The sequence below is a fragment of the Colobus angolensis genome, unplaced genomic scaffold (assembly GCF_000951035.1).
Source record: "Colobus angolensis palliatus isolate OR3802 unplaced genomic scaffold, Cang.pa_1.0 Scaffold75, whole genome shotgun sequence".
Lineage (NCBI taxonomy): Eukaryota > Metazoa > Chordata > Mammalia > Primates > Cercopithecidae > Colobus > Colobus angolensis.
Window position 1 is genome coordinate 3,085,001 of NW_012121265.1, and position 27,160 is coordinate 3,112,160.

Sequence of the window (27,160 nt, forward strand, 5' to 3'; positions counted from 1 at the left end):
AGGTTTGTGACATATCCAGGATCACACAGTAATTCTCTAGCAGACCAAGATTTCTAACTTTGAGGCCAAGGCACTTTTGCCTTGCTCCATGACCCTTGGACAACTGGGATTCTTTCTCTGGATGAAGAACAGACAGCGGGGAAGAAGGAAAGAATAGGAAAGGAGAAGCTGGTTTTAAGAGCGCCGCATGTCCTAGTTCCTCCTGAGGTTCACGAATGCAAATAAGGGGGATAGAGGCAAAGTTCTGAGTTCAGACTGGGTTTCTTTCTTCCTGCCTCAATTCCAGGAGACAGTATAGGGGAAGGACTGAAAGTTTGCCGGTAACATTTTTGCAGCTGCTGATTTTCTAGGGTGACCTCTATGAAGAATGGTTGAAAGGATCATCTGCGGCTAGAGGATCGGGGGAATGAGAGAGTGATGAGTGAAGGGCCTTCATCCCGAGAACATGGTCCCTCCAGCTGATTGAGGATTCTTGCCTGGGCGGAGGGCTCCCAGGAGACTCATTCTCCCCATCTGACCCTCTTCTGCCTGCATGGCCGTCTCCAGATGAATTACCATTTGCTGAAGAGGAGGGAGGGGGTCCTAGAAATATCTTCGAATGGCGTTTGTCCCAGCCACATGTGTCATTACTCAGAATAGAACTGACTTTAACCAGCTTGGGATCCATTGGTAACAGATTCAGAGAAAGTCAACTATCTTTGGCAGCTCTAAAGTTCACTTCCCTTGAGAAGCGCCCTCTTGTAATATTTTAAAATATACAATAATATGAGAAAACTCTTGGGGACTTGAGTTTCAGTCTTAACATTTGAGATAGATTTCCCCCTTGGAAGGGAAGAAACACGAATAAACATTTTCCAAAGTCTGCTCCGAAGTGTAATTATCAACAAACCAAATGCAGTTCTGTTTAGGGAAGTAGGTGGCTTTGGTTGTGGAGAATATAGGACGCATCCATGGTTCCTATGAAAGGCTCTGCTTTCAAAAAGGAAAGTTGATTGATTAGTATAAAATGTTACAGAAATGTCCAAGTGCTAACCCCCTGAGGTGATAAAATACCGGGTTTTGGGTAACCCGCCAAGCTCCCGTGTCAGGATTAATTGGCAGTCATATTACTGACAAGCATAGCACAGGCTGTGCTATTGTTGGCCTGTTCCTTCGACTTGTACGAAATGGTCATATGGAAAACAAAGAAACATTAATAATCCTACCAATTACTTCATCTTCCGTGCACTGGAGTGGTCTGGTAGCTGGAAAAAGCTCAGGATGTTTAAACCAAATGGACTGTGTATGTGTGTGTGACTTATTTAAAGTAAATATCTTTGGAGCGTTAGAAAAATTCTCTATTTTGCATCACTGTACACTGCTTAACTCTGGTGGCTTACAGTGAAGACGTCTTAACGTGGTGTTGGTCAACCTCTGATTTCTGAGGTCAAATAGAGTAACAAGGATTGGGAGCTACAGCCTTGGGACTCCGGCCCCCTTAGAAGGTTTCACTGCCTCTATCCCCGTTCAGCCCCTTGCCCCTGGAAATGCTGTGACAGACCATAGGGCACACACGCAGCCCCAGGGTAGGTGAGGATAGCTGTGGGCAGTTGGCAGGGGCTCCAGTAAACGGCACTAACCACATTCAAAGTTAGATAATTTTTAGATAATTTTTTTGTGAGTCACATAAAACACATCTGTGGGTGAGACATGGAGGACCAGTGTGACAGAGCTCATCCTGGTGGGACTTTTAAAACGGTATTCTAGAAAGAAACCACAAAGCAGCTCGCCCAATCATGAAAGAGATGAAGGGTTCATGTGGATAATCTTCGAAAGCATGCTTCTTGTTAAAACCAACCATGCAGAGGGCAGCCACCTTGCCCCGCCACCACTCCACCAGTAGCTGCCTGGTCTTCTCTGGCCGTCAGACCATGCTAGCCCTAAGGGGTTCAGAGTAGAGACACCGCGGGCCCCTCTTTGTGCAGGGTGAGGGCAGAGGCCTGGGGGTGGGCATCCGCCTAGAGCAGAGAACCTGCCACATTCACTGGATTTCAGCCTAGGTCCACTCCTTCCCAGCCTCCCAGCAAAGCCTCAGTACATTTCCTTCTCTCCCCAGAGTCATGTCAAGCTTAGAAAACAGGTACTTGTAGGATGCAGCCTAATGTTTGCAGAGTGGCAGGAGGGATGGAGGGCAGACCTAATCTGTTTAACTCCTACATCTTCTGCATTTGAATATTGAAAATAATCGATATTTAGATGGTTCCTTCCACCCTCTCCCCACGGCCCCAGTACTTCCTCAGATCCAAAGTCCATTTGTTCCAGATGGGGCCAGACCAGACCTGAAATGATTTCAAAACTCTTCTTTGTGGGGGTCAACCCCCAAAGTCTAGATGCGGCGGGAAGGCGATTATCCAAGCCTACCAGATACCCAGGACTCCACTGGCTGTGACCAAGTGAAAATTTTAAGTGTCGAGTTTTAAAAGGAAAGCTGCCAATGGGTGTTCTGTAAATCATTTGTGCCAGCAGACTGACCCCATTATGTCAGCTAATCCTGGAAATACAGGAGGTAAATTTCAATCTTCTAGCACGGAGCACTTAATCAATATTCTAAATGTTTTTCTTGCAATTTATGCTAGCAGAGCAATGGGGTGCTTTGGCGGCCCGTTAATCTTCCACCAGAGAAGAGGCACTTGAGAACCAGTCCAGGGTGCTGGAATTTTGCACAGGGTGATAGACCAGGAGGAGAGCAGGCCTGGGAAGATGGAAGCGAGGAAAGAGAGGTGCTTATTTCCACATCAAACTCCAGGAAGGGGGTTAACCCCCTCTCCTTACCCCTCCCCTCCAAGTAGGGTGAAGCAACCCTGAGAGCATTTCTTCTGCACTTTCCTTTTCACCCATGGTTGACAGTCTAAGAGTTGGTTTTCCAGGAAAAGCTTCAGCTTTGGAGTTAGTTGGACCTGAGTGAGAATCCTGGCTCACCCTCTGTGGCTCCATGACCATTGCTTGGTTTTTACCCTGAATCTCTGCTGTAAAACACCACTGAGCTCTTGGTTTTTTGTGAGGAATAAAGAACAGTGCAAGTATGCAAAGAGCCCAGGCACAACAATGGGCTGACCGTTGGCACTGGGGGAAGCGGCCTCCACTATTGGCCTGGTTGGTGAGATGCATTAGAGATTTTGACACAGGAGGCTGGGGCCAGAAAGGAAGAGCTGCTCTCAGGAGCGGGGGTGGGGGCGGGGCACAGAGGAAGAAAGATGGAGCTCTTTAGATTGTATTGTGCCTTCTTAATTAATAAGAAGGGTTTGAGGCCGGGTGCGGTGGCTCATGCCTGTAATCCCAGCACTTTGGGAAGCCAAGGCGGGCGGATCACCTGAGGCCAGGAGTTTGAGACTAGCCTGACCAACATGGAGAAACCCCGTCTCTACTAAAAATACAAAATTAGCCAGCGTGGTGGCACATGCCTGTAATCCCAGCTACTCGGGAGGCTGAGCCAGGAGAATTGCTTGAACCCAGGAGGCGAAGGTTGCAGTAAGCCAAGATCGCACCATTGCACTCCAGCCTGGGCAGCAAGAGCAAAACTCCATCTCAAAAAAAAAAAAGGGTTTAAGCTGAATGATATCCTGCCAGTTCTAAGATGTGGTCTTGGTAGAAAGTCCCAGGGAGGAGGGGAAGGGGGAGAATATTCTCTGGACACCAGACCAAGAAGGAAGGGAAACCAAAGGCAATAAAAAAAGGACTAGGTCTTGAGGGATTAGAACTGATCCAAATTCCATCTCTCCGTGCGTCTCCTGGGAGCTTCATCTGACTAATCTGCTTCTTGGAGCTGTGACTTGGAGCTGCCACTCTGGTCAGATCTTGGTCCAGCCTGGTGACCAGAGTGGAACTGGCTGCCAGGGTCCCTGCCACATCTTTTTAACCAATGCCGACATTGGGAAGAGGTGATGTAGTTGTTAACAGGAAACATTCTTGGTTGCAGAAAAGACAGTATTTGAGAACTAGCCCTGCCTCTTAGCCTCAAAGCCCAGGACTTTGCAGTCTTTGCCATATCTGCACTCCACTGATCCTATTATTTGCTTCATCTTTATCTTTAAATTCAATTATGAGCTATACTTATTTATATGCACACTACTGCCTTTGAGACTCATCCGAAGCTGTTACTAACATATGTGAAAGCATGAGTTCAGTGTGCTTTCTCTATATTAAAATCAATATATACATATTAAAATTAAAACCATAAAGAAGTTTGCATGCTACCTAAACTGATGTCGTGTACCACCCGCAGTCCCCAAGCCCCGCTTTGGAAAACATTATAAACCATCTAATCCTTTGACAGATCCCAGAACAATTCGCTTTGATAACTTAGGTCACCCCAGCTTTTCATGGCCAGGCATTAATAAAACAAATGCATACACAGTGCCTCCCCTGAGTAATCCTCACAGTGACCTCAGAAGGTCAGTACTATTATCATTCCCATTTTTCAGACAAGAGACCCGAGGCCCAGAGATACTTGATCAGAAGAGGAGCAAGAGCAAAGCAACGTTCCTCCCCGCCCCCCGTTATAAATGGCTACACTGTATTGCCGAAACCAGAGCACTTTAAACATGGTGTTTCTGGGTAACATTATGCATCGCTATAGATTAAATCAGTCCCTAAATTCTTGTTGAACATCTGGCAGACTGAAGTGTCAGATTGGTTCATAAATGAGCATAAAGAAAAGTAATGATGCCTATTCTGACACCAACTGGTAGACCGCAGTACAACTCAATTCCGAGCTAACCTCTCAGGGTGTTAGTGTCAGACTCCACAGGTTATGGGCGTGGTCCCCAACAAGAGGGCCCTTGCTTCAGATGCCAGCCACACTTCGGGGTTCCCAGGCCACCTGCACTTCTGACCAACTAGTTACAAATTCAGGGGTTCCCATGACCCCCTCAAGTTCATTTCACTAGAATGATTCACAGAAATCAGGAAAGTGCTACACAAGACCTAGGATTATAGCTTTATGATCAGGGTACAGATCAGAACCAGCTAAACGAAGAGATGCCTAGGGCAAGGTCTTGGGCGGGGGGGCGGTCTCCAGTGGAGAACTTCTCTGCCTTCTCCCCGTGGAATTAGGGCTTGTCACCCCCTTGCCGCATTAATGTATTTGCCGCCCAGGAGCTCAGTTTCCAAAGTTTTTGTTAGGGTTTTATTAAGTAGGCACTATTGATTGAATCATTGACCATATGACTGGCAGTCATCAGCCCTCCTCCCCAAACCATGAGGATCGGGAGGTCAGGCTGACCTACTGTGGCTCAAAGTCTCAACCTGTGACCCATGGTTGGTCTTTGTGGTGACCTGACCTAATCCTGAGTCATCCCATTACTTGGACACTCAGGTGTGATCCAGAGAAGTCGTGAATAATAGGCACTCCTAGCACTCAAGAAAGTCCAAGGATTTAGAAGTTCTCTCTCAGGAACCAAGGACAAAAGCCAGTCAAATTCTTAATTATGCAACAACGCCTCATCAGAGCTGGTTGTTTTATAATATAATTTTGATTCTAGAGATGCACTGTGAAACTTCTTTTATTTTTTAAATGTTTTATTTCCATCGGTTTTTTGGGAACAGGTCATATTTGGTTACATGAGTAAGTTCTTTAGTGGTGATTTGTGAGATTTTGGTGCACCCATCACCCAAGCAGTATACACTGAACTCCATTTGTAGCACTGTGAAACTTCTCATAAGGAAGCTGGAGTTGAAATTTTGCACTCTACCACTTAGTAGCCATTAAACTTTGGGTAAATTCTTATCTTTTCTGCCTCAATTTCCTCATCTTTAACATGGAGATGACAGTAGAAGAGCTTCCTGGGGTGTTTGCAGATTAAATGTGTTTGTGAGTGTCAAGCATGCTCAGAATGGTGCCCAGCTCAAAAGTGGTACTATGTAAATTTTTATTAGTTGTAAGTTTCAAGGGGCTTTCGGCCCAGCAATTGGATACGTCCCACCATCAGTGTCAGAGAAGTGCTGAAGGATCAGGCTGGGTTATGGGACTCAGGAGGCATTGCTTTATGGGGCCTGTTTTCCAGCAGGCTTTCTGGTCTTTGTGACCTGTGGAGCTCCAGTGTGTGGAGTGGAACTTGTTATGGATAAGACAAAGGATGAGGTCTTGTTAGAGTGGGGGTTTTGAAATGGAGTTTGGAGATAGATACTTCTCCATGGGAAGTCACTTGCTTTCCCTGGTATTATTCTCTGCTGAAGGTGGGCTGCACACCCCTATGCCAACCCTGTTGATTTCAGGGAGGATTGTTTAGTAACCTCTTGGCTGTGAGTTGAACGGTTCCTCCAGGCCAGGCTTCCTTGACATTGGCGCTATTGACATTTTGGTCTCCATATTGTTACAGGGGGCTGTCCTGTGCATTGCTGGGTATTTAGCAGCATCCCTGGCCTCTACCTTCCAGATGCCAGGAGCACCTTTCCTCAACTATGACAGCCAAAAATGTCCTTCCAACATTGCCTAATGTCTCCAGGGAGCAGAAGCGCACCTGCTTGACAATCACTGCCCAAAGCGAAGGGTGCCTCAGAGACCCCCTTTTCCTTTACACTAACAAAGAAAATGGGGGACGTTTGAGAATCCTCATGTTTCTTCCTCCTTATGCGGCAAGGAGCATAGGAAGATATAAGTGTAAACTGGTGCATTGGACCAAATCTTTCCTAGGTAGTGCAGGCAGGGACAAGGAAGGGAAGCTGTGGTTACTGCTTGTCTTCGTCCATCTGGGTTGTCATAACAAAATACTGTAGACTGTGTGGCTTAAGCAACAGAAATTTATTTCTTATAGCTCTGGAGGCTGGCAAGGGCAAGGTCAAGGTGTGGGCAGATTGCGTTCCCAGTGAGGGCTCTCTCCCAGGCTGCAGATGGCCATCTTCCTGCTGTGTCCTCACACGGAGGAGAGAAAGAGCTCTGGTGTCTCATCCTCACACCATCACCTTCTGATGTTTTTATGTATCCAGCACGCTGGATGATGACCTTGCAGAGAACATCTCAAAGGAGACTTTTGCCCAACGACCCTAGTGGATGGAAGTGTCGTGCCAAACCATGGTCAGGCTTCTCACACATGGCTTTGAGGACAGAGGAGCTTTAAGAGGGGTGGGATTGAATGGGATTTGAAAACTAGCACCAGACATGTCAACACTGAGCCCATAGCACAGGCATAGAATCTAAATGACTGTAGCAACATGGATACCATTGCCTGGGCCTTTTATCTGAGAGAATGGTCTTGGGGCTGCATGTTATTTGTGGTGTTTGGTTTATGGTGTTTGTGACGTTTTCATCGTCTCTGTGTGATACAGACTGTTTTCTAGCACCCGCTGTTGTTTTTGTCACATAGAAAAAAATCCAAACCTTGGCTATACCCAGCGTTTTCCCTGCGTAATGGTCTCCTGCTCTGGCTGAGTTTATTTCCCCACTCTGGGAGGAATGAACTGTTGGGGGATCTTCCCTTAGCAGAAGTGTTAAGCTGTAGGGCCCCTCACCCAGACTACTTCCTTCTGGGCCCTCCTGGAAGCTTCATCACAGAGCTCTGGACTAGGCTGCCAAGTGGTCCCAGGCCCTGTGTGGTGAACCTGCTGCTCCCAGCATGGACAGGCTACCAGTGACCTCCTTGGACTTCATCTTCTTGGCTCCAGGTGCCAGCAGAGGAGCTTAGAGGGAAGCTGAATCCCAGAATCCACCCACGTCAGCCTTGGGAGGAAAAAGACTGTTGTAAAAACACCGTTTGTAATCACTGCTTATAGAGCAGTTATTCAAAGCCCTTCAGCCAAGAAAGTGCTTGAATTCAGAGCTCAGAATTGGGTATTACCCTGTTAAGGCTGCCATACAAGCCAGCATGCTCAACTACATTTTCAATTGTGTATTCAACTCCATTGGAAATGGACGCATGCAGGGTATAACTGGTACAAAAAAATAGGAATTTAATCTTGGGGGCCAGGCCTCATGATAGGTACGTATGTGTGGCACCCTACATCGTAGGTATCATACATGTAAGTGGCAGCTACTCAGTAACTAAGCATTTTGCATTTACAAAATCTCACTCGTGGGGAGACGTTAAGGGAAAACAGCGCTGTTACTGCAAGCCTTTTCTTGATTCCCGGGTCCCTACTAAGTGTCCCTTGTGCAGACTTTAAAACAGGAGGCTGACTCTTAGTCCTGTGGTTGCAGGAACTTGGCAAAAGGCAGCTCCCACGGAGGACAAGCTGTCCCGCCCAGCCTGCAGACATCAGGTGCTGGGCTGCCTTGCTGAAGCAGCTGTTATCAGATTGCCAGCTTCTGCAAACTTAATTCAAAAACTGATTTCTTTGTGATTGGCATGTTTGCATTGTAGCAAACTTTGGTTCAACATATTGTTAGAATACATAATACTGTAATTTAAGATTATTTTATCAGCAGTAAAGGGTTTTATAATTCATTTTAAAAGTTGTAATGGGCTTGAGCATCTTCAGTATAGTTTAATAATACAGCATTTTATAGCTGGCTGTAAAATTTCAGATTACAGTTTTAGCAATTGTGCAATTCTATTTTATAGTTTAATAATTGTTCAAATGAAGGAGAGTGTAAAGTTCCTAAAAACCAATTTAATGACTTAGAAAAATAGCTTTTATCAAAATCTATTGCACACCTTTAATGAACCCAGATGTCACCTTTTCAACAAAGGCAGGTCACGGGATCTATTTTTCTCTGCAGCAATGTAGCCAGATGCCCTCTCAATTAAGCACACACAGTGCGGTATCTCTAAATTATAATTTTTCTCTTTTTAAAAACTCTTTTATCCCTAATCTCCTATAGCTAGAATAAGCCTATTTTCCAAGCACTAGGTGAACACCAGTGAGGCCTGGAGAACTCCAGCTTAAACAGGCGATAAATTGGTTCTCTCCAGAGAAGATTTTCATTTTACAGATGGCCTCTTGATCACACTGCCTGAACCCCAGCTCCTGACTCTTATAAAGTCTCTTACGAATGCCTCCAAATAACTCCTAGTTTACTATTCTATAAAGTGAGTAACAGAAAGGGAGCCCTACCTGATCATTTAATTATATATTCTCGTTACTAGTAATACAAGTGTTATCATATATTATAGCATCTGGGAGAAGGCATGATCTCATTGTCATTGGAATTATAGTTCATGTTATTTACATTTCTGGAATTTGCCATGGGTATATTTTCAGGCGACAAAAGCCAGTGAAAGAGGTGGCCCAGGGGTACAAACACAGTTGTCACATAGCTTAGGGAGCACATCATGGGGAATTAGGTCCCAGGACCCTTGGATACAGTGTGATTATTGAGTGAACCAGCTCTGGCTGAGAGTCTGTTTCTGCTACACAGAAACGGAAAAGGTCAAAGGAAGTCCCATGTGGCTGGGCTGTTTCCTCTCTCAGGTGCAGTCTGGTGACCTGGGGTTCACAGCCCATTACCACTCTACTATAAGCAGTGGTACCTTTATCTGAACAAAGGGCAGGCTGATTTTGAACTCTCCACCTGGTAAATACTTTGAGAAGAGGTCACCTGCAGCGCCTATAACCCCTTTGTTCTATCACCCTGAAATGACACAGGCTTCCTTTTTGTTGTTTCTCATTCAGTTCTGTAGTCGTCTGACCCATCTTTGTCAGCTTGGCTCCAGGGTGTTTCTGTGGAAATTTGGTGTTCCTTGGGAACAGTGTAAAGCTATCCGTGCCTGTCATTTGGATATCTTTTGGCAGGTTTCAGTCATCTCAGCAAAGATGCCACAACTGGAAGACATTCTTGCTGCCTAGACAGGCATTAGCTCTGGGCTTCAGCTATTGTCTCCTCTTACTCCTCGCCCCAGAACACCCCAGTACTATGTTATAGTACCCCAGTACTATGTTAGTACTATGTAATGGACAGCATTTAGTGATTTTGTGTTCCCATGGAGAATGGAGGCAATACCATCCTTTGTTTTGCTCCAGTCCAACACTCACTTTAAGATAATAGAGCTCAAGCAAAATACAGCATCAGTTGTACTAATGCCTGACAAGTGATCATGCAAAGAAGTACAGGGTGGTTAGTTTCCAATGTTGATTTTTTTAAGAAAAGGAGGCTGTTGTACTTAGGAGAAGATACTGAAGGGCCAGGCCTCTTGCTACAATAAAATTCAAATCCTCTGCAGGCTAAGATGGAGAGTAGCTTAATCTCTTTGGTCCTTGGATTTATCACCTAAAATATGAGAATGATAAATGCTACTGCCTAGGAGTGTTATAATTATTAAACAAATTAAAATCCTTCATCACTGTAACTCAGCCTCCAGGACAGCAACTATTTATACTATCATTTTATTCTCCTGGGTGGTCTTTGCTGATGATGACATAGGAGGAGCCCGTGCTGAGGTGGCATCCAGTGACCTTTACTCCAAAATTCATCTGAGAAGTGAACTTGAGCATCATATACGTGTGCTACCTTGCAAAAAAAGACCAATTATTTGATCACCCATTTATGATGTCTTCTCCTAAGCACTTTTTTTTTTTAAACCACTATTCTCAAAAAATGAGAAAGGCTTAGAGAGGGGATGGGAAGACAAGGTCCTCCTCAGTGCATTATGGGAAAAGCCATTAGGCCACCTGCACCTGTGGTCCAGAGGGCACTGAGGTCAGCCCATCAGAAGGACAGTAATTCAGCCCTTGGACAATTGCTTAACCCAATTGCTGGGTAATAAACATGCTTAATAAAAAGGAATAGGACATCTGCACCATCTTAGCTATAAATGTGCTTCTTGTTCTGGGTAACCTGTGAGAATACCTCTGAGCACACTTAGATCACATACTATAAATAAATCCAATTTCTTATATCCCATACTGACCTTTTATCCTTAGGACTTCTAGCCAACCATGTTCCCCTGAATAATAGGTTCTGCCTGTTCTTGAACCATGGAACTCCCTTATGTGGAAGCAAACAACCCTGGTTCTCTTATTGGGTAAAATTCAACCAAGAGCATCCCTCCTCTCTGCCCCTTATATTTCAAACCCAAGGAAATGAGACTGTCTAGAGAGAAAACTCAAGACAGTGGACATTGAGTTGACATTTTGGGAGTTTTCCCCAGGGTGGCTGTCCCCTGCCTGCCCCTCCGCTGCAGGGACCTCAGAGAGGCACTCACCACTGGTGTCTTGGAGGAGCAGAAGCCTCCTGGCCTGGCTTGACCTCTGACTTCCTACAGAAACTGCATTTGCAGAAGTTGCTCCTGGTTTCTGGGATGAAGCTTGGGAGGACACCCTTGGGCTCTGCATTCCTTTTCAGACTCTGTTGATTCTGCGCTGCCTGAGCTGTCTCTGTCCATGCTGGCTGTGTGAGCCTTGGCTTATGACTGCACCTCTCAGAACCTTCCTTAGCTGTCACCAGGATAATGAGCTGTTTCTGAGGGTTGATGTAAGATCTGGGAGATAATGAACAGTGTATCTAGCATGGAGTCAATATGCATTGATTTTTAGAGTCAGAGTGACTGGGTTCAAATCTCAGCACAGCCTCTTCAAGCTGTGGAAACCTGAGCAAGTCATCACCTCTCAGAACCCCTGTTCCTGACCCATATAAAAGGGGAGTGTCCCCCTCAGAAAGAAAGTTGTTCCAGCGATGGGTGTATTTGGTAAAAGGCAGATGGGATCATCATCGGTGAAGGCTATTTGTGATAGTAATGATCACAGTCATCATCACTGTTCATCTACTTGGTTTTCCTATACTTTTGAGAATATTTTTCTCTACAAGCACATATTCTAAAAAATTTTTAAAGGTTCTTTGCTTTTACCTTGTTTCTTTGCAGCGCCAACCATGTTCCATCTTCTGAACCAGAGGATGAACAAAAGCCCCTGGTCCGTTATGTCTCCAAACCGTGGTGTTTTATATCAAACCTTAGTTACCACCATAAGTCACAGAGCCATTACGGGGCCGCACTCAGCTGCACATAAATGCACAGGAGAATGAGAGCCTTAATAAATATTATCTGATGGTGATGAGGATGCGTGTCTGATGAGATAGGCTTCATGCACTTCTCATCAGGGACAACAATGAATCTTTTCTGTTGCTCTTGCACATTTGCATTCCCAACTGCACATTCTGAGAAAACAAATGTTTCATTTTAGGGCCGTCCCTCCTAGTTGCTTTATACCATTAATGCTGAATGTTCGCTATACAAAACAGCCACCCTCGCCCCAAACCACAACGTCTTCAAAATGTCTTTCACACATTTTTGTCATTATCTTATTGTTAATTGCGCATAATTTTCTAAAATGCAGCTCATAATTGCTTCTTGTCTGAATATTTTACTAATCAAGCAAGCTAACCATGAATGAAAACAAACAGTTCTCTAATGTATTTCTGCAACCTGTGTTTGCCCCAGCGTGGGTAAAAGCAAAAGAGATGTAAGGTGATCCTGTGAAGGTATGAAAAGAAGTAGTAAGCCCAGCCAGGGCACCCTGTGAAGCTCCATGCTGTAGACAGAGTCTGCACGCAGCACTCCTTGCCATCTTGCCATTAGTGTTAAATTACAAGTGCAAAGCTGCAGGCATCCTTTTATGGTGCGCTGGAGACTGACAGGGAAGCCCGAGGGAATGCTTAGCTAATGGAGGACTGTTGATATATCTTACTGGGCTGTGTCTCTTTCATTGCATTCATTTTCAAATCTGAGGAATCACAGATGATCACAAGCCGGTTCTCTTCAATACAATGTTCACAAGCCCAATTAGCGTGAGGTTTTGCATTTTTCCCACTTTTGCCTTGATCAAAGAATGACCATCAACCACAGAGAGGCTAAGAAAAACTTGAATTTTGAAAGGACTTCCATCTAGAGCATCACATTAGATTTTCGCAACCCTGTGATTTAGACAGTAGGGCAGGAATGATTGGAACCATGGATGATGGTTGGAAAACTAGGACTAGGAACCTTGTAACCTGTGTTCTTTTTTTTTTTTTTTTTTTTTGAGATGAGTCTCTCTCTATCACCCAGGCTGGAGTGCAGTGGTGCGATCTCGACTCACTGCAACCTCTGCCTCCTGGAGTCAAGCAATTCTCCTGCCTCAGCCTCCTAAGTAGCTGGGATTACAGGTACGCGCCACCATGCCCAGCTAATTTTTTATATTTTTAGTAGAGATGTATTTTTAGTAGAGATGGATTTTCACCATGCTGGCCAGGCTGGTCTCGAACTCCTGACCTCATGATCCACCCGCCTCGGCCTTCCAAAGTGCTGGGATTACAGGCGTGAGCCACCACGCCTGGCCAGCCTGTGCTCTTTTTACCATACCATATCAATCAAGCCAGTACCAGGAGCAAGTTCTAAATTGTACCAGAAGTTCTCTTAACTGACACTCATTTAGCCAGCTCACCATAGAAGCCAACCTGTCCCTTCCCCTGCAAACATACTGGGTACTGCACAAGACTCACTGCACGGACCACACTAGCAGGCTTCGCTTCTTCTGCCCACAAGTGCCCCTCACTCTCTCCAGTTGGGATGCAGTCTTAACAAGCATCAACTGTATTTGTTCTTATGCCCTTTTGTGCTGGTTGTAGTTGGTATTTTTGCTTACATCATTTGCTAAATATTATGTAAATCACTGAAATAGGAGCCCAAAAAAAGGGTAATCCCTTCAATGCACACTAAGTTGAATATATCTGAAAAGGCAAATTCCTAAAAACAAAAAAAAAGCCTTTGGATTAGGTGTGGGTGAGATGACTATAAAGGACCGAGTGCAATTATAAAAACACAGGAATATTGTGTACTGAGATTCTTCTGCGAGTGTCAAACATCACTCCTGTTTTAAGGAAACTGCAACCGGGAACTGTAGACCAGGAATTATAGACATGGCTTATGCAAAACATAAGCCAGGGAACTCCAATCAATAGACTCTTTAAAAAAAAATTGAATAAAGGTGGTCCTGGTCGCATAATCCAAAAATCAGTAAAGGAATGATATTTAGATGTTAAAGTTTCATATACTTTATGGTATACTTTATGGTATATCTACCATTTCTAAGTGATTTTATTCTTTCATTTAATTTCCCAGTTGACCACCTAGGGGCCCAGTCCCCAATCAGGTCAAAGAAGAGGGTTTCTGATCTAGGCTTGGCACTAAGCTCAAACTAAATTGCACAGTTCAACTCTGACTGTCCCATTGGTGCCAAGAATCTAAGACCTTTGCTACTGGAGCCTGTCTGTCAGCTTCAAGGCTAGGATCCCCACACCCAAACACACACATCTGGAATCTGGCTTTATTTCAACTCGCTATGCACCCATTATTGGAGGCTTCACCTAAACGTAGCCCAACCTGTCTGAGCTATGCCTCCTCTGAGTAAGAAAGTATGACTGCAGGTCCCTCATCCTGCGACTCGCCCTGCCCAGACTAACGAAACTTGGCACCCCTGAGCCTTCCTGAAACTTGCGCTGAGTGAAATATCTTTACAAGGCCTTCTAAGAGCTTAATGTAATGAAAGCCTCTGGCTGAGGTTCAGGCAACACAGAGACAAAGCATCTTCGGGGGGAGCAGGTAGAGGAGACCAGACGGTCCCAGGCTCAGTGGTAGAAGAGCCACCCAGGGCTACTCCAGCCCCTTCTCAGAAGCACGCCTGCCCAGACTCATCCTGGCTGCCCTCACAGCCCCTGGTTTTCCTCCTGGCGTGGGCCAGGGTCCGTGGGGCTTGGCAGAATTAAACTTGGAGGAAATGAATTCCTTCCTTGCTGAACTCAGGCTCTGGAAGAAAAACACCCAAGCCCACAGGCTCAGAGCAGGCTTTCTTTATGTGTCCACTTGTTTTACGCAGCTGACTTTACTGGACATTATTCAGACCAGTGGTTGCAAGTGATTGTTACCAAGTTTGTAGGAAAAGCAAACCTACAGGAGGGTGAGTTTCCAAATGGACAGTGCCAGACATTGTAGAAAGGCTGGCCAACTGCTTGGGACCAGACCAGCAATAAAACTTCTCCCAGCAATCCCAGACGTCAATAGGCAAAATCCAAAAGCCAAAGAAAACAAAAGAAAGGCTCCAGACCACTGGGTGGGCCACCATTACTTAGCTTGGACTCACCAGCAAGGAGCTTCCTTTTTGTGTCTTCTTAACAGGTACAGAAATTAATTTGGGCAAATTGGTATCACGTACACAATAGAATTGTTATATAGTATTACCTATTGAAGTCTATAAGCAGGTGAGTCTATCTGACTAAAATACAATGTGAATGATGCTTACTTGGTAGCCAGTTCCTCTGCTCAGTTAACCTCAGTTAAGTACATACTCTTCTTTCCATGGCTTATCTTACAAGGGAGCATAAAATATGTAGATTTAAACTGAGAAATGGCTTTGAGTTCTGGACTTCTGCTTCTGGACTGTTGTGTGAAAAACTCATACAGTGGTTTTCCCTAGCAAAGGTCCAGTTTGTGCTGCAGAAGAGACTCGTATGCTAATAAACGGGTATTGACAAGTGTGATAGATGCAGCTAGGTACTTAGTGAGTGCTGGAGAGCAAAGTTGATTGCATTTTACAGTCTGTGTATTTCTCTGTTTATTGCTTGTATTCTGTCATTAAGCAAACAGGTTCCTAATATAGCAAATCTCTCTAATCAGTAAAGCAAGGAAGAAAAGAACCAGAGCATCATTAATTATGACTATCTGGCTGCAGACCGGACAGTCTGTTGCTATTGGATTGGGCAACTTCCCCTGGTTTTATTTTCTGGAGGTAGAGCAGCAACTGGCTTTTCTTATGCATGGAGGAGAACAGAGAAATGTTCCATGCCCTGCTGGCTGACAGCTGCCTAAAATCTGGAGATTAAACACTGGCTTCTCTACAGAAATGGAGTCCTGGGGCAGCAAAGGCCAGGCTCCGGGCAAGTGCGCTTTTAAGCCTCCAATTCCATAATCAGAGTGAGCATGCTGCTCACAAGCCTGACCTGTCCCCAGAGCTTGGGGAGAGCTTGCTGTGGGCAGAACCCGTGTGGAGACTGGACTGAGAGCTATAAATGATGTGTGCATCTCTGCGTTCTGCACAGGAAAGCTGCTGGCACCACGGCAGGCTTTCCAAATGCTAATCACTGGGGTAAAAAGCAGGAGAGGTACTGCTCTGACTCCAGGTAACAGAGGTTAACAGCATCTAATGCATTTATTAACCCTCTGGTGCCAGGGACTGGCGAGGTCTGGCCCCCCACAATTACAGTGCCCTGGAAATTCATTTATGCGACGTGCCTGGACTTGGGGATTACTACCAGTGACACTTTTATAATATGAGAGCAACGACTGCTGGAGAGACGAGGCTTCACATGCCTAAAGAACAGGTTTCCCTGGTTTCCCAGAATGTAGGGAAGGCGCTTGGTTTGGGGACAGGCTTCTCTAGTACGATTTTCATCTTCCCGTTCTCAAGATGAAAACCTCGAGGTGTGCTATATTTCGGTGGTGGTGTTTCCCCCAACTCAGAGTCAGGCAGCTTCCCCTAAATCTTATAGCTATAAATTAGAGTTAAGAAACACCCTTTCTTAAAAAGGATTAAATAATTCATTTTTCAACATACTGTAAGAATAGTTCAAATTGATGTTTTGAAAAATGAAATGCATCTTCTCTTCTTCATCTCTTGTTAAAAGGCATATCGTGTTAAAACCACAAACTGTAAGGCATGATGTCTGCATAGGTACCGGCTGGCTGAGCTCTTTGTCAGCTCTCTGCATTTCTCATAATCGTCAGGGCTGTGAGGTTCACCGAAGGGCCCCCGAACACTGTGCCAGCCCTTCTATTACTGCACCCTTCGTTTTACCAGTTTGTAACTCAGGGATAAAAGGTGGTCTTCCAGTTTCTAATTTACCTTATACCTTACAAAGTCTCAGGAGTTTGGGGTTTATTTTTTCTTTTTAATTTTCCTGGGACGTCCCACTTTGCAGCAACTGAAACAGCATTTAAAGTGTGTAAGTACTTTTTTTGTGATAGTTGGAAGCGGGGGATGCCCTGTAATTTTATCTGTTCGCATTTATCATGCCTGACTAGCACGACAGTGATAGCTTGCCGATGTTTTCAGAAATGCTGGGGATAAAAGCCTTTAAAATGTGGAGGTAACAGGTTTCTCAGGCTTCCAAAGTGGGTTTTAAGATGTAGATTTTCTTAAGTAGACTCTGGATCTGCAGAGGTAGATTTCTGACCCTCAGTGGTCACAGGAAGTTCACACTGCATACAGGACTCATAAGCATGCAACTAGCCAGAAGTTCACAGGTCTGCATCCCATGCCGTGTCCCTCTCTCAGCAGCAGGCCCAGTGTGAGAGGTCCTGAACTCTCAGCCTGATGATGTCCGTTGTTGACCCTATCCAGTCTAGACAGCCAACACGCTCTGGCCCTCATCTCATTTGGTGTAAGATTTAAAGAGATCTCAAACCTATATGCAACCCTTTGATTCTGCTAATCAGACTCACAGAGCTGACAGTGGCCCGTGCCAGGTTTGGGTGGAACTCCAGAGCCTCTCTGCTCAGCCTCTGCTGCTGTAGGGCTTTCCTGCGCACCCAGACCGCTCTGTAAGAAGCTTGTTAACGTACAATGTAAGCAGACTCTTTAGAGTCGTGTGTGTGGACTGCTAAGCCTCTGGAGTGCTGAGTGCCTCTGTGGGCTGGGAAGATGTTTAACGGGAGAGAAGGCATTTTCTCAGAGCATCCCCTGTGGGGATGTGGCTGCACATTCTTACTTGGACTCATCAGTTCCTCCAGTTATGCCAATCGAATGGTCTTCCAGGCAAGATGAGCCTGAGAGGTGCTGCTTCCAGCTTTAGCCAATGGGACTCCATGGAGACAAGGTCAGAAACTGACCTTTTCCTTTATACAGAGGCCTGTAGGGTACCCGCTTTGGGGGAACAAGGACTTAGAGACTGCACAGACTTGGAGCTGATCTAAATGCATTTTCCTGTGTAATTGAAGTTATGCCTGCCATTTCCAGATAGAAGACAAGATCCTCAGAGTTTACACCTGTGCGCGTCTCCCTGGTTGAAAGCTTATAAATTCTGAATGTAGTGTGAAACCCTCCGTGACTAACGAGGGTCAGAAATCTACCTATGCAGGCAGAGTCCACTTAAGAAAACCTGTTAAGATAGAGGCCTTTTCTAGTCCATTGACGAAAGCCCCTTTCTAATCATTTAATAATGGTAGGATTATACTCCTGCAGTATAGCTAATGAGTGTCACAGATTGAGTATACAATGAATAAAACACTGTCTGCTAGTGCTAATCATACCTAACAAAGTAGGAAAGAAGCCTTCCCAGCCCTTGGAACTCTTAGAAGCTACTGTGGTCTAGGACACTGAGGTGCAACTTAGCTGTGACCGCAAGCATAGAAAGAACTTGAGAGCATAATGCATCCCAGTCTAGAAATCACGCTGCCTCCCCTGTGCAATTCAGTAAATTTGTTAGTTATGCAAAGGCCCTTAGCAAGGGCTTATGTCTTTTGTAGATTATGGCCTAGAAAAGGCAGAATGTGAGGTTTTAGGGCCATTTTGGTGTCTGGGCACAATTCCAAACTTGAACAGAAATAAAACATGTAAAGCACTACACATTACTCTCTGTAGGTGACAATGCAGTGGACCAGATTTGCTATTAATATAGATTAAAAGTAGGCTTTTGAATCAGGTTCAATTCCTCTTCCAATTTCCCCTCTGATCTTCTTATACATAACATTTAGTGACCTTTGAACAGCCCAGGGATGCTTCACAGTGTCTTATTCTTGATGCTTGTTTAAAGGTTTCTATCTCATATTCACAGCTGGCATATGCAAATATAGGTAAAGATTATGATGCCTCCCAAGTAGCATTATGGTCAATAAATTACTCCTTGGGTGAACATGCTATCATTTTAGCTTAGCATGTCTTCCAGGAGTTGCAAAAGTCACAACAGGCAGCCTGCCAGTGCCAGCCACACAGAGCTGGTTGCTCAGGTCCTCCTTGATTCAAGTGTAACGCTTAACCAGGGCTCAGCCCATTGACAAGTAAGCTCTCTGTCTGTCAGTGCCAAATGGCTCCTGTTGCTGGGGATGAGGGAGGAGCATTGTGGGAGTTCTTCGTGTGGATTTTGGGGAGAAACACTGTGATGCAGGAGGCAGCACATTTTCATTTAGGAATTGAAGAGACTGGGTTTGCATCCTGAGTCTGTAAGTAAATTGCTGTGTGACCTTGAATTAGTCACTTAACTTGTCTGGGTATGAGAGGGTTGTACCAGGGTCAGTAGTTTTCACATGCATTTACACTGTCATTATTTGAGCAATGGGACGTTTCCTATGATGAAATTATCAGGTAGAAGCCCAGTGGAGGGCTGTTCCAGTTGAGGAGAAACAGGGAGCTCAGTGCCTTCACAGCCCAGTCCCCTTGCAACTGCTCGGGAAGCCATTTTCAAATGGCTACACTGAGGATCCATAATGCTCTGTGTGATTCTTTGAGGATGCGCATCTGAAAGGGTCCCTGCCCTGTGCCTTAGCCCCTGATTCTGTGTGATCCTAAACAGTGACTAGTGAGGAGTTTCCTCACTAGAGAGGAGCCCCAGGAACCCAGGGACCAGGTCCTATTTTGTTCATCACCATATACCCAGCATTGGTAAACGGACTCAGTAAGGGTTTGTTGACTGGAACAACAAATAAACAAATGAGCAAACAAGCAAGCTCAGGAAGGCCTCTCTCTATATTACTCAGAAATGCAGATGTTTATTGCAATACTTTTACCTAGAAGGAGGTACTTCCCAAAAATTAACTTTAAGAAATGAGGGATGACTTCAAAACGTTTTCTTTAGTAACCTAGCCCTGGGCTGCTCCTTCAGGAGCCACTCGGCTTTGAAATGGGGTAAGTCGGAATTGAGATGTGCCCTGCCAAGCACACCAGATTCTGAACACGTAGAATGGACAAGAAGAATGTAAAGTATCTGATTAATATTGAGGACATTTTGAAATGGTAATATATTGGGTTAAATAAAATATATTATTAAAATTAACTTCACCTGCTATCTCTTTATTACATGGCTACTAGAAAATGTTCAATTATATATGGAGCTCACAGCTGCGTCTCACATATTTATCGGAGAGCATTGCCCTAGACAGCTGATTAATGGATCATCAGTAATTACTCTTCTGTATTATGTTTGCGCATTTTTTTTTCTTGTCTCTCTCCAGGCACAGAAGCTAAAATCCAATGTGTCGGGCAATACACACCTCTGTATTTCCAATGTAAGTATGTTTCTTTTGGAGGCTTCCTGCATTTATAGAAACATAGCCTTTGGGCCCCTGGGGCAGGGTATCATATAAAGCATTCAAAGACAAGAAGGTATCCAGTCCACAAGAAATCTAAGCCACCCTCCATGACCATCTACCCTTTGAGCAAGGTGAAGACTTTGAATTCCAGTTCACAAAGTTGGAAGTAAGCCTGGGACCCGGGATCCTTGTCCCAGGATTAATACAAGTGTTCCAGGGCCCTGAGCCTCTCTGTAATCACAGTCATGTAAAATTATCCAGCACAGAGAAGATACATAGCAAATCTTACTGCTACCAGATGTTCTCTATCTGTGGTGCCTGTGACCTCCACAGGCCCCCATGGTAGATACATTACTCAATCCAGTTTACTGGTGAGGAGACCGATCATTCTACTGTGTGTGGGCCCTAGTTCCTTGTGTAGGAGGTTGGCATTATGGGATTAAGCAGGTGCTGGTGACAGGGATGGCGGACTCTATCCTGAGGAAGGACAGCTGTGCTGGCTGGGAGTCCAGAAGCTGGAGTTCTGGTTTGGTTCTCCCAGCAATGAGCAAGCAAGTGCTTGCTCTCTCCAACTCCTCATCTATAAAATCTGGGATTGAACTGGCTCATGCAGGGAGAGGCTGCTCTGTGCTGGCTGGGAGTCCAGAAGCTGGAGTTCTGGTTTGGTTCTCCCAGCAATGAGCAAGCAAGTGCTTGCTCTCTCCAACTCCTCATCTATAAAATCTGGGATTGAACTGGCTCATGCAGGGAGAGGCTGCTCTGCCTGTCTCCAATGCTGTCTGTGACCCATCTCTACACAAACTGTCACTTGTTCGGGCAAGTTTCCTGAGATGACTCTGCTGTCCTCCTTCCCTGATGGGGAGAGACAGCGAGCATTCCTCTTCAGCCGGTGATAGGAGAAGGGTTCCGTGCTGCACAGCTAACAGTTACCTGTGCAACATGGAACCCTGGAGAGAGAGGTAAAGAATGGCAGGGGTACCTGAACTCAGATACCTTCCCCTCAAATGAATTTAATAATCCCTAATGGGAGAGCAAGCAGTAAGCATTGACCAATTTATCAAAAGTATCTGGTTCTCATCCAGATTCATGGTTTCTTCCCATAAAACTGCAAGTCAGTGAATTTGAGTCTCAGTGGTAAAATCTTGGTTGGCTTTGGTGAGTGGGTCAGCCAGTGGGGAGCTGGGGGGAGAGAGAGTGTAAAGTATACTGTGGTAGAGAGAAGACATGCAATGAATGATAATGAAACCATTCTTTCTTACAGGGTAATTATGAAAAAGAAGGTCTCGGTGCTTCCAGCCACATAACCACGAAATCAATGGCTGCTCCTCCCAGCTGCGGTCTGAGCCCACTGCTGGTTCTGGTGGTAACCGCTCTGTCCACCCTATTATCTGTATCTTTAGCAGAAACAGCATAGCTGCATTTAAAAACATACAATATGGACACGTAAAAAGACAAAAACCAAGTTATCTGTTTCCTGTTCTCTTGTATAGCTGAAATTCCAGTTTTAGGAGCTCAGTTGAGAAACAGTTCCATCCAACTGGAACATTTTTTTTTTTTTTTAAGAAAGCTTCTTGTGATCCTTCGGGGCTTCTGTGAAAAACCTGATGCAGTGCTCCATTCCAAACTCAGAAGGCTTCGGGATATGCTGTATTTTAAAAGGACAGTTTGTAAATTTGGCTGTAAAGCAAACTGGGGCTGTGTTTTTGATGATGATGATGATGACAATGATGATGATGATGATTTTAACAGTTTTACTTCTGGCCTTTCCTAGCTAGAGAAGGAGTTAATATTTCTAAGGTAACTCCCATATCTCATCTAATGACATTGATTTCTAATGATATAAATTTCAACCTGACATTGATGCCACGCTTTTTTGCCACAAAGAAGATTCTTATCAAGAGTGGGCTTTGTGGAAACAGCTGGTACTGATGTTCACCTTTCTATATGTACTAGCATTTTCCATGCTGATGTTTATGTACTGTAAACAGTTCTGCACTCTTGTACAAAAGAGAAAACACCTGTCACATCTAAATATAGTATCTGTCTTTTAGTCAAAATAGAGAGTGGGGAATGAGTGTGCTGAGTCAGTACCTCAATCCCTGAACAGCACTCTTCTAATCCTAAGCCTTACCTAAGTGAGAAGCCCTTTACCTAACAAGAGTCCAATATAGCTGAAACGCCGCTCTAATACTCTTTACACTTATGAGATTATATGTAGAAAAAATTTTACTACTAAATGATTTCAACTATTGGCTTTCTATATTTTGAAAGTAATGATATTGTCTCATTTTTTTTTTACTGATGGTTTAATACAAAAATACAGAGCTTGTTTCCCCTCATAAGTAGTGTTCGCTCCAATATGAACTTCACAAATACAGCTCTTCAAAAGCAGACTCTGAGAAGCCTCGTGCTGTAGCAGAAAGTTCTGCATCACGTGACCGTGGACAGGCAGAAGGAAACAGAGAAGACAAGCATTATCTTTTATTATTTCTTGAAGTGCAAGCATGCATACCTGTGGAGGAAACTGGTGGCTGCTTGCAAATGTTCTGCAGCATCTCATGGCACCCTTGTCATGATGCAATCCGGCACCTTGGTTTTCAGGTTATCTGACAAAGGCAGCTTTGATTGGGACACATGGGCATAGGCAGGTTGTCCTTTCTTTGGAAGCACATCCATGCTGGGATGCCCAGTTCTTTTCCTAAGGATTGTCCTTAGTCCTGACTGCAATGTCTTGGCCACTGTTTGGAGCCGTTTGGTCTGAAGGTCATTAAGGATCTGCTTGCATCTTGTTTTATGTCCTCCGTGACAGACTGCAGACCACGTTAGAAAAGAAGGAAGGTTTGTGGATCAAGAGGGTTGACATTAGGTTTGGCGAGATGAGTTGGTTGGCACAGATCAGCAGAACAGGACCCTGGTGATAAGGCATCTGGCTTTGCTAACCACATACCATCTTCCATTATTCTCTTTCTTGACTAAGTAGACCCAAAAGTGTACTGTCGAAGTCTGGTTTAGATGGCGAGATTCTGAATCTACAGTGATCAAGTACTGGTGGCCACTTTTCTCCAACATTAAGTAAAGAAGCAGAGATTCCACCTTGATAAAGGGCTGGGGAGCACTGGCTTTTTTCCCACCTTGGTAGAGAGATGGAGGAGGAAACCAGGGTGCACGTTTCTACAGATCCCCTTTGCCTGCTGGTGTTTGCCTTTGTAAGATTAGTCAAATCACTAGGGGGAAGGGGAAATCTATGAAATCCAAGATAAAGGCATAGTCTTTTAGCTCTATTGGTGTTCAAAGTGCATTTGTGTCCAAATGTTAATCAACACAAATATACAGTACTTGGTACTGACTTTTTTCACTTCAAAATGTTTTCAAGGGAAATTCCGCAGACACTCAACTGTATTTAATTAGCGAAAAGTTCTATAAAGACTCTTACTTTGAATAAACACATTAAATGTGTCAAAATATTTGGAATGCCAGTTATCTATGAGCGCATATCTCTTACAGAGCATATTTTGTTTTCATTAAGTTATCTCTGTGTATCTACACTGGACTAATTGCATAGGGATCTGATTCTATGTGATCCACTGTAGAAAACTATTGATTACTTCTGCAGTAACAGCAGCTCTAATTAGCTTCAGATGACCAAAGAGGAAATGGGAGTTTCAGTGCTAACAAGGGCAGCCTTCATTGAAGAATGCATGGGTAGGCAACATATAAATTAAATTTCGAAAAGCCTCATCTGTCACCAACAAAGATCTCATTTTTCTTCAGTGATAAAAGCATATTCAAGTTACCAAATCCTCAATTTGAAAATCAGTTGCTGATTAAATAAATAGGGGGAAGCATCTTGTTCAGGGACAACACGTTGGAGAGATTCTTATCAAAGCAAGCCAAGCAAGGTTTCTGCCACTCAGTGTGATCTTAGTTTGACACGGTGACCCTCAAACACCACCATTTGCCCCAAAACTGGAGCACAATGATTTAAATCATTTACCTGTCTCACTTCTTCTTGGCATGCTTAAAAGCAAAAATGATTCACTACTTCCTGTCCTTCAGTCCGGGCATTTGGGGTGCCAGTGAAGACAGGGATTATCTGCTGAGGTTTGGGTGTCTTGCAGGAAGTATCTCATTGCAGTTAATTTTGATGAAATGAAACAGTAACTAGGCCCATGCAGCCCATGACTCCCTGATTACATCTAGCCATGCCCTACTTATTATTTCAGAAAGAAAGAGAGGGGGAATAAAGGCAGTATTGCCACACTGATTAGAAGCACATTCATTCCACTTTGATGTTGAATATTTTTGACCGATATATGCTTGAGTATCTTTTTAATAGAGCACATGAAGGAAGAAGCGCACAACATAGAGAAGGAATTGAGAACGCCAATTACATACTTATTTTTCCATACCTGATTTTTTTCAAGTCTCTAATAAAAAAAAGTATAAGTTGAGATTAACATAGGTTATTTTTCATGAAGTATAGCAAACGATCTAGAATGTGATAGGAGTGTGATTTCCATTTCATTTTTTTAAAACACATTTTTTTTGCTGTAGTAAGAATGACTTAGAAGTTGTGTCTTCAGGTTACTCAAACACCAGACAGGGCTCCTCTAGAGCTGCCCCAGCCTTTGATTTGGTCCATATTCAGACACTTCCTATCTTGCATACACTCTGACACTTCCTATCTTGCATACACTCTGAGGATGAGCCGCTTCTAGCTGCTGCCCATCTCCCTCTTGCCTTCTTGTCTCTAAATCAGACACTCCCAAGCACTCCATCTGCTGTACTAGGAGAGTGGGAGAGCCAAAGCATTTTGGAGTCCGTGTAAAGTGCCTGGGAAAAGAGATGTAAGAGCAGTGGGAGTTTATATAATTAGCAAATTCTTTTCTCAGAATTCAGCAGAAATGTATTTCTGTTGTTATTATTTACAAAATTGTGGCCTCAGAGGAGCTGTCTTTTGGAAAATAAGTTTTCATTCATGCAGTTAGACATGCACGATGTATTTGAATCAATAAACTACAGACCAGAAAAGGGCTGCTTAAATGAATTCACATGTTCTAATTCTCTTTTGAGGCTGTTGATGATCTCCTGGATTCATAACCCCGTGATCTGTGTTGCTTTTGCCTCTGCTCTTTGATAAAGCAAATCAGACTGTGTGACACCCATATTTTCAAGAACAACCTAAAAGCGATGACAACAGGCAGGAGTGAATTACCACTGGCCTGGGCACAGTGACAGCAGAAGGTCCATCTGAGCTTGCCATTGGAGCAATAAGGCAAAATCAAGGTGCAACAGTGGGCCATGTTCGAAGGGTGAATGGATCAGAGTCCGCTGATGTTCCTTACTGATCAAAATAGGAACCTTCTAACAGAACAGCCAGAGTTCCTTGAATCAGGCAGAAGTTATTTAGAGACAGGAAGCCAGAGCTAATAATAATATCCGAATGACAGAGGAAGGAATTTCTTATTAGAAATTCTAAAATAAAACAAGTGGGGATTTGGTTGGATACCCTTAGAAGCTACATTTTTCTCTCATCCCTAAGATAGATATCTCAAGTGTATATCTGACACCTCTTGACTTTGACACAGCTCTGCTTCTCAAGTGACCATTTGTTTTAAGTCTGTTGTCTAGAATTCTTTGTAAGGGCTGAACCTCTGAAAAAGATTCTCACTGCAGAGGCCTTAAATCTGTGGTTTTTTGCCAATCCCTCCGTCCTGGGATGTATTCTGTAGGACATTTCATTTATATCAGGATATTGGCTGATTCAGCTCTCTGTCATCGTTATTATTCAGGCCTCCCTCCACCACCTTGTTCTTTATTGCCTAAGTATTGCCCTCCCCAATTCTTCATTGTAATCGCTCTAAATTTAGTTCGACCCAAATTAATTTCTGTTCCAACAGATATCTTTTAACACAGAGAAGCCTCTCTCAGGAGCCAGATGATCTGAAGATGATGCTAATCCCCAAATGCAAAGTTCCTCCAGCTAACTCTCCTCTGAGCTCTCTCTTCTTTAGCTTTGGGATTGGGGATGGTCTTATCCTTGCCAGGAATCCCTTTGTTGCTCCCAGTGTCTCTGATGAGCTTCTCCTCCCTCCCAGAGACCATGCAGGGGTGGTTTTCAGCAGAATGTGCCACCTGCACTTCTGATTGTTCTGAGACCCAGCCCAGAGGGGTGGAGAAGGCGCACAAACCCTATTCCAATAAACTGCCTGCAGAGAACCACAGCCTGCTAACAGTCGCTGAGGTCTCAGCCCCCTAAGGTCTCCAAGCTCATTTGACCAGCACAGCTGCGACTTCGGCTGTCTGCCTCTGGCAGGTGCCAATATCAGCATCTTGTCCCACTGCCATGGGGAGTTAATTTTTGCTCCAGGGCAGCTGCCAAGCCCAGCACCGGCATCAATAGAAGATTTTCTCTGATTTTCTTCTCTTCGTCTCAGGCTAGGCTTTCTTACCAATCCCCAGTTTTGTTTTGTAGGGTGCCAGGAGACTGGCCAGAGATCTTTAGCCTCTTCCTTAGTTTGAACATCTCTTGCTGCTCACACCCATGCTTCTTCAGCAGAAAGCATGACCCATAGTAGGTACTCAGAAACTGGTTAAATGAAAAACCTTGACATTTAAGGGCTTTATTCTGTCATACAGTAGCAAGAATGGGCCTATTGGCATCATATTCCTGGCATTGGGCTGTATTGATCCTGAATGTGTCCTCCTGAGGTTTTTGAGGGTGACCTGGGAGAAGGGGTCTGAGAAAGCATTGGGATCCAAGTGACTTTAAATCTGCCCATGGCATTTCCTGCTGAGAGGTGAGAAACTAGCATCTTTCCCAGCAGGCTCACATCTGCCAGAAAGGACAGAGCCCAAAATGGGGGTAGACTTTGTGAAAAATTCGCCAGTTAGTCCGCTGAGATTTTAATCTGCCTCAGGCACAGGATGCTGACAAGAAAGGTAAGACCACTCCCCCAATCCCAGACGAATACCAG

The 27,160-nt window shown here is 44.4% G+C and overlaps 1 protein-coding gene across 2 annotated transcripts in view; it reads left to right on the plus strand.

The window, feature by feature from the left end:
* The window catches only part of GFRA1 (GDNF family receptor alpha 1), a 217,623-nt gene extending 193,978 nt beyond the window's left edge, over window positions 1-23,645 (plus strand). For both annotated transcript variants that reach the window (XM_011927825.1, XM_011927824.1), the window contains 2 exons: window positions 20,106-20,159; window positions 21,445-23,645. In XM_011927825.1, coding sequence (XP_011783215.1) covers window positions 20,106-20,159; window positions 21,445-21,597 — 207 coding nt within the window. In that variant the 3' untranslated portion in view covers window positions 21,598-23,645. The remainder of the gene's footprint in view (window positions 1-20,105; window positions 20,160-21,444) is intronic.
* Window positions 23,646-27,160: the final 3,515 nt, after the last annotated feature.